General features: G+C 46.3%; 1 protein-coding gene across 1 annotated transcript; it reads left to right on the forward strand.

Annotated features, from left to right (window-relative positions):
• Positions 1-1,221: 1,221 nt before the first annotated feature.
• LOC115936248 (proprotein convertase subtilisin/kexin type 7-like) lies at positions 1,222-3,624 on the forward strand. The gene is made up of 4 exons (XM_031016109.3): positions 1,222-1,405; positions 2,216-2,309; positions 2,578-2,695; positions 3,020-3,624. The coding sequence occupies exons 1-4, from the start codon at positions 1,222-1,224 to the stop codon at positions 3,377-3,379; spliced, it is 756 nt and encodes a 251-aa protein (XP_030871969.3). The 3' UTR covers positions 3,380-3,624.
• Positions 3,625-8,072: the final 4,448 nt, after the last annotated feature.

Here is an 8,072-nt window from a genome sequence, read left to right on the forward strand (position 1 = left end):
CCAGCATCTAGTACAGTGCCTGAAATGGAGGAGGTACCCAGTAAATAATGTTTTGGATGAATGAATGATTGAAGTTGCTCTGCTGGATTCTTATATTGTGTCTTGGGTATGTGTTGTCTTCCCAACTGCACTCGAAGCTACGTTGTAAACTTGAGAGCAGCAGCTCCATTCCATTTACTAGTATAGGCGAGGTCCCCGTTAGGGTTGCCGTAGATGTTTGTATGTGGCTTCAGTGAGCATGTGTCTTTGTGTACGTGGAGGTGAAGTGAAGGCGTGTTTGTGGGCTGGTTTCCCAGCTGCCCAGCCTGACTTTCTACAGTCAGCAGGATGGACCTAGATATGTCGGAGCTGAAGACCCTGGAGCATGTGGCAGTGACAGTCTCCATCACTCACCCACGGCACAGCAGCTTAGAGCTGAAGCTGTTCTGCCCCAGTGGCATGATGTCCCTCATCGGTGCCCCCGGCAGCATGGACTCGTACATACACCCGCCCGAGGCCTGAGCAACCTTTTCAGCAAGGGCCTTTCCAAGGAAAAGAAATGGGAGAAGTGGATCCTGGCACTGTCCTAAACTACTGTGGCACTGGCTATCCCTGGCGGCTGGAAGCCTTTCGTCACATGCCTTCTTCAAGCGCTAGGCCCTGCACCTCACATACACGTTCTCTAATCCTTCTAAGAACCCCCTAGATTAGACTTTGTAACCTCCTTTTACAAATGAGGAAACTGGCTGGGTGTGGTGGCTCACACCTGTAATCCCAGCACTTTGGGAGGTCAAGGCAGGAGAATCACTTGAACTCAGGAGTTCAAGACCAGCCTGGGCAACAAAGTGAGACCCTGTCTCTACAAAAAAATTTAAAGATTAGCCGAGCATGGTGGTACATGCCTGTAGTCCCAGCTACTCAGGAGACTGAGGTGGGAGGATCACTTGAACCCAGGAAGTCAAGGCTGCAGTGAGCTGTGATCATGCCACTGCACTCCAGCTTGGATAACAGAGTGAGAATCTGTCTCTAAAAAAAAAAAAAAAAGGCAAAGAAAACAAGTCATGGAGCTAGTAAGTGCCCAAGAGAATAAGAATAAACCTAGATCCGTGGGACTCCAAGCCTGTGCGTGCTCCATGCTTGCTTTTTCCACCACACCACGTTAACACAAATTCCTCCTTCCATGAGACCCCAGGGGCAAGGGGCACCTGAGAAGCCCTCGTGGCACCCTCCCAAGTTGTTTCCATGGCTACTACAGTAAGAAAGTGTTGCTGGGGGAAGGTCAGCTCTCTGGCCCACACCTTCCACCTGTTTCTGCTGTGTTCTTTCCTCAGGGATCCCAACGGCTTCAATGACTGGACCTTCTCCACTGTGCGATGCTTGGGGGAGAGAGCCCGAGGGACCTACAGGCTTGTCATCAGGGATGTCGGTGAGTTTCGTGCCCTCACACCAGGCCCTGCCTTTCCTGCTTGTTATCTGGTCCCTCTGCATCTCAAGAGTCCCCACAGAAAGTGTCCCGTGTGCAATATATAGGGTTGCCATTGGACCAAGAGGGTTGATGCCAAGAGTGTGCCCCATTCGTGAAATGGGCATTGCTATCTGAAACTGTTCATTTATACTACCTCTCATATTCCTTGGAGGAGTGACCCATCCATTTTTCCTCAGGATAGCAACAAAAAGTCCTTGTCGAAACCACATTTCAAGTCCTTTTACGTATAACCATCCTTCGGCCAGCCCCGGTAGGCAGGTAAGGGAAGGACTCATTTCACCATTTTTTTTTAAACTGGCCCAGAGGTTTGAGGTGACTTGTGGAAGGTCACCATAAGTGAAGGCCACAATATCCATGAATTGTGAATATCTTTAGTATCAGCGTATAGACTGGAAATTGAGCTCCACCCTCCCATCCTCCAGTCAGTTAGGTATTCGCTAGGCCAGTGGTTTTCAAAGCTTTCTTTAATTTGGTAGAAAGACATTTTTTTCTAATCCCAGCTGAACCCCCAAAATATGGGAGAGAAAAGCAAGACTCTGCTTTGGAGTACAGCCTTTCAACCCTTTCCATCCCTAAGGGCACCCAGTGAGGCCCTTCTGCAGAACCTGGGGTCAGTGGGACACAGTGAGGCAGCTCCTGGAGCAGACCATGTGGCCCGAGCCCCTTTGGGTGGCAGGGCGGGCAGGGCCTCTGCTGTCTGGCATGGCTGACAGAGGGGCGTGGCTCACGAGCTGCCCCTTGCTGCCCTAGGGGATGAGTCATTCCAGGTCGGCATCCTCCGGCAATGGCAGCTGACCCTATATGGCTCTGTGTGGAGTCCAGTAGACATCAGGGACAGACAAAGGTGGGTAAAGCCGCACGTGTCAGAGGGTAGGCCAGTCACAGGGGAAGGGCCGCCTAGGGAGCCCATCGCCCTCTGAACCCCAGCTGTGCTTCCCAGCTCCAGCCTCAAGCCGGTAGATGGAGCCCTGGGCTGGGAACTCACAGTCTGGGCCTCTCCTTTTTGCTGTGGGGCTTCCCTGTCTTCAGCTGTAAGGCGGGAAGATGGGTGAGGGCAGATGGTATAGGAACCACAGTCAGTGGGACATCCTCACCTCTTTTCTTCTCCACAGGCTGTTAGAGAGTGCCATGAGTGGAAAATACCTGCACGATGACTTCGCCCTGCCCTGCCCACTGGGGCTGAAAATTCCTGAGGAAGATGGTTACACCATCACCCCCAACACCCTCAAGGTACTAGGGCCAAGACTCAAGCTGCGGGTAGATGGGACTGTCCTGTCTGGGGGATGGAGTTCTTAGTGTGTTTCTCAGGGTGACCTGCGGGGTGAAGGACTGGGAAGACCTGGGTCCCAGCAGTGGTTTCATAGCATTGCTCCTACCCTGCTAGCCTAACTCTTACAGGACAGGCCTTGTCGGGGGAGGGGGCAGGGGGAACAGTTTGGGTGAAAAAGGCAGTCCCTAGAAGGAAAAAGACTTTCTGAGCTCATTGTCCTGGGCTGAGAAAGGCTGTAGGCTTCGGGAAACAGTGCCTCACGTAGGTGCTTGCCTCGGCCCCAGACCCTGGTGCTGGTAGGCTGTTTCACCGTCTTCTGGACCGTTTACTACATGCTGGAAGTATATTTGAGCCAGAGGAATGTGGCTTCCAATCAAGTTTGTAGGAGTGGACCCTGCCACTGGCCCCATCGGAGCCGGAAAACCAAGGAGGAAGGGACAGAGCTAGAATCAGTGCCACTTTGCAGCAGCAAGGATCCAGACGAAGTGGAAACAGAGAGCAGGGGCCCTCCCACCACCTCTGACCTCCTTGCCCCAGACCTGCTGGAGCAAGGGGACTGGAGCCTGTCCCAGAACAAGAGCGCCCTGGACTGCCCTCATCAGCACCTAGACCTACTGCACGGGAAGGAGGAGCAGATCTGCTGACCTCAGGGCCTGACAGTGTGGGACAGGCTCTTCTTTCCCAAAATGAGGGAGCTCTTGACAGAAAGCAGTTCTGATGCTTACATCTGGAATCTGAGGCATCCTCTGACTCCACTCAAAGAGGGTGAGGGCCTTCTTAAGATACAAATGGCAGAGGATTGCTGCCAGAGAAGTCTGGTCAGAGCCACAGGGTCTGCCTCCAGCCAAACGGGAGCTTTTGGTGAGAAGGTGTTGGACAGGGGATTGGCGCCCCCTTTGGGTTGGCCTCCATCCTCTTTTTTTCCCCCTTAACACTATCCGCCTGGAAATGGGCTGCCTCTCTTTTTTTTTTTTTTTTTTTTTTTGAGACATAGTCTCGATCTGTCCCCCAGGCTGGAGTGCAGTGGCGTGATCTTGGGCAAGCTTTTGTGTTCTGTGTCATTTTTTTTTTTTTTTTTTTTTTGAGATGGTGTCTCACTCTGTCGCCCAGGCTGGAGTGCAGTGGCGTGATCTCGGCTTACTGCAAGCTCCGCCTCCCGGGTTCGTGCCATTCTCCTGCCTCAGCCTCCAGAGTAGCTGGGACTACAGGCGCCCGCCACAACGCCTGGCTAATTTTTTGTATTTTTTAGTAGAGACGGGATTTCACCGTGTTAGCCAGGACAGTCTCAATCTCCTCTTGATCTGACCTCTTGATCTGCCCACCTTGGCCTCCCAAAGTGCTGGAATTACTTGCGTGAGCCACTGCGCCCGGGCGCCTCTTTTTTTTTGAGGTGAAGTTTCGCTCTTCTTGCTTAGGCTGGAGAGCAATGGTGGATCTCGGCTCACTGCAACTTTTGCCTTCCAGGTTCAAGCGATTCTCCTGCCTCAAACTCCCAAGTAGCTGGGATTACAGGCATGTGCCACCACGCCCAGCTAATGTTGTATTTTTAGAACAGACGTAGTTTCTCCATGTTGGTCAGGCTGGTCTCAAACTCTGGACCTCAGGTGATCCGCCAGCCTTGGCCTCCCAAAGTGCTGGGATTACAGGTGTGAGCCACCGCTCCCGGCCGGGCTGCCTCTTTAATACCATCATTTGAGCTCTCTAAACGTGAATTCTTTCTAAGAAAACCCTCAGAACAACAAATATTTACTGAGCACCTACAGGTATGCCATATACTGTGTGAGCAGCTCCAAGAGAATTCCAAGGTAAATTCGCAATGTAAACGTCATTTTATATGAGGACAAAATTATCTTGGATTATATATGCCTAAAGTAATACACACTTAGTGCCACTTGACAGCACAAGTTACTTGAAAAATTACTTGGCATACAATATTAAACAGATCAACAAGACAGAAGGTTAACAAGGATATCCAGGACTTGAACTCAGCTCTGCACCAAGCAGACCTAATAGACATCTACGGAACTCTCCACCCCAAATCAACAGAATATACACTCTTCTCAGCACCACATCACACTTATTCTAAAATGGACCACATAATTGGAAGTAAAGCACTCTTCAGCAAATGTAAAATAACATAAATCACAACAAACTGTCTCTCAGACCAGAGTGCAATCAAATTAGAACTCAGGATTAAGAAACTCACTCAAAACCGCACAATTACATGGAAACTGAACAACCTGCTCCTGAATGACTACTGGGTAAATAATAAAATGAAGGCAGAAATAATGATGTTCTTTGAAAGCAATGAGAACAAAGACACAACGTACCAGAATCTCTGGGACATATTTAAAGCAGTGCATAGAGGGAAATTTACAGCACTAAATGCCCACAAGAGAAGGCAGGAAAGATCTAAAATCAACACCCTAACATCACAATTAAAAGAACTAGAGAAGCAAGAGCAAATACATTCAAAAGCTAGCAGAAGGCAAGAAATAACTAAGATCAGAGCAGAACTGAAGGAGATAGAGACACAAAAAACCCTTCAAAAAATCAATGAATCCAGGAGCTGGTGTTTGGAAAAGATCAACAAAATTGATAGACCGCTGGCAAGACTAATAAAGAAGAAAAGAGAGAATAATCAAATAGATGCAATAAAAGATGATAAAGGGGATATCACCACCAATCCCACAAAAATACAAACTACCGCCAGAGAATGCTATAAACACCTCTACGCAAATAAACTAGAAAATCTAGAAGAAATGGATAAATTCCTGGACACATACACCTTCCCAAGACTAAACCAGGAAGAAGTTGAATCTCTGAATAGACCAATAACAGGCTCTGAAATTGAGACAATAATTAATAGCCTACCAACCAAAAAAAAGTCCAGGACCAGACAGATTCACAGCCGAATTCTATTAGAGCTACAAAGAGGAGCTGGTACCATTCCTTCTGAAACTATTCCAATCAATAGAAAAAGAGGGACTCCCTAACTCATTTTATGAGGCCAGCATCATCCTGATACTAATGCCCGGCAGAGACACAACAAAAAAAAGAGAATTTTAGGCCAATACGCCTGATGAACATTGATGCGAAAATTCTCAATAAAATACTGACAAACCGAATCCAGCGGCACATCAAAAAGCTTATCCACCACGGTCAAGTTGGGTTCATCCCTGGGATGCAAGGCTGGTTCAACATACACAAATTAATAAACGTAATCCATCACATAAACAAAACCAATGACAAAAACCACATGATTATATCAATGCAGAAAAGGCCTTCGACAAAATTCAGCAGCCCTTCATGCTAAAAGCTCGCAATAAACTAGGTATTGATGGAACGTATCTCAAAATAGTAAGAGCTATTTATGACAAACCCACAGCCAATATCATACTGAATGGGCAAAAACGGGAAGCATTCCCTTTGAAAACCAGCACAAGACAAGGATGCCCTCTCTCACCACTCCTATTCAACATAGTGTTGGAGGTTCTGGCCAGGGCAATCAGGCAACAGAAAGAAATAAAGGGTATTCAATTAGGAAAAGAGGAAGTCAAATTGTCCCTGTTTGCAGATGACATGATTGTATATTTAGAAAACCCCATTGTCTCAGCCCAAGATTTCCTTAACCTGATAAGCAACTTCAGCAAAGTCTCAGGATACAAAATCAATGTGCAAAAATCACAAGCACTCCTATACACCAACAACAGACAATAACAGAGAGCCAAATCATGAGTGAACTCCCATTCACAATTGCTACAAAGAGAATAAAATACCTAGGAATCCAACCTACAAGGGATATGAAGGACCTCATCAAGGAGAACTACAAACCACTGCTCAATGAAATAAAAGAGGACACAAACAAATGGAAGAACATTCCATGCTCATGGACAGGAAGAATCAGTATTGTGAAAATGGCCATACTGCCCAAGGTAATTTATAGATTCAATGCCATCCCCATCAAGCTACCAATGACTTTCTTCACAGAATTGGAAAAAACTACTTTAAAATTCATATGGAACCAAAAAAGAGCCCGCATTGCCAAGACAATCCTAAGCAAAAAGAACAAAGCTGGAGGCATCACGCTACATGACTTCAAACTATACTACAAGGCTACAGTAACCAAAACGTCATGGTACTAGCACCAAAACAGATATATAGACCAACAGAACAGAACAGAGGCCTCAGAAATAACACCACACATCTACAACCATCTGCTCTTTGACAAATTGACAAAAACAAGAAATGGGGAAAGGATTTCCTATTTAATAAATGGTGCCAGGAAAACTGGCCAGCCATATGTAGAAAGCTGAAACTGGATCCCTTCCTTACACCTTATACAAAAATTAATTCAAGATGGAGTAAAGACTTAAATGTTAGACCTAAAACCATAAAAATCCTAGAAGAAAACATAGGCAATACCATTCAGGACATAGGCATGGGCAAAGACTTCCTGACTAAAACACCACAAGCAATGGCAACAAAAGCCAAAATAGACACATGGGATATAATTAAACTAAGGAGCTTCTGCATGGCAAAAGAAACTACCATCAGAGCGAACAGGCAACCTACAGAATGGGAGAAAATTTTTGCAATCTACCCATCTGACAAAGGGCTAATATCCAGAATCTACAAAGAACTTAAACAAATTTACAAGAAAAAAAACAAACAACCCCATCAAAAAGTGGGCAAAGGATACGAACAGACACTTCTCAAAAGAAGACATTTATGCAGCCAACAGACACATGAAAAAATGCTCATCATCACTGGTCATCAGAGAAATGCAAATCAAAACCACAATGAGATACCATCTCATGCCAGTTAGAATGGCGATCATTAAAAAGTCAGGAAACAACAGATGCTGGAGAGGATGTGGAGAAAGAGGAACACTTTTACACTGTAGGTGGGAGTGTAAATTAATTCAACCATTGTGAAAGACAGTGTGGCGATTCCTCAAGGATCTAGAACTAGAAATACCATTTGACCCAGCCATCCCATTACTGGGTATATACCCAAAGGATTATAAATCATGCTGCTATAAAGATACATGCACACGTATGTTTATTGTGGCACTATTCACAATAGCAAAGACTTGGAACCAACCCAAATGTCCATCAATGATAGACTGGATTAAGAAAATGTGGCACATATACACCATGAAATACTATGCAGCTATAAAAAGGATGAGTTCATATCCTTTGCAGGGACATGGACGAAACTGGAAACCATCATTCTCAGCAAACTATCACAAGGACAGAAAACCAAACACCGCATGTTCTCATAGGTGGGAATTGAACACTGAGAACACTTGGACACAGGGCGGGGAACATCACA

This window comes from Gorilla gorilla, chromosome 9, assembly GCF_029281585.2.
Source record: "Gorilla gorilla gorilla isolate KB3781 chromosome 9, NHGRI_mGorGor1-v2.1_pri, whole genome shotgun sequence".
NCBI lineage: Eukaryota > Metazoa > Chordata > Mammalia > Primates > Hominidae > Gorilla > Gorilla gorilla.

What these genes read in the sequence shown, in the direction of transcription:
- LOC115936248 (XM_031016109.3), top strand. Translation starts at nt 1,222, where the DNA reads ATGGCTACTACAGTAAGAAAGTGTTGCTGGGGGAAGGTCAGCTCTCTG. An exon ending in GCTTGTCATCAGGGATGTCG is followed by an intron (nt 1,406 to 2,215) that starts GTGAGTTTCGTG and finishes TTGCTGCCCTAG; the next exon opens with GGGATGAGTCATTCCAGGTC. An exon ending in GACATCAGGGACAGACAAAG is followed by an intron (nt 2,310 to 2,577) that starts GTGGGTAAAGCC and finishes TCTTCTCCACAG; the next exon opens with GCTGTTAGAGAGTGCCATGA.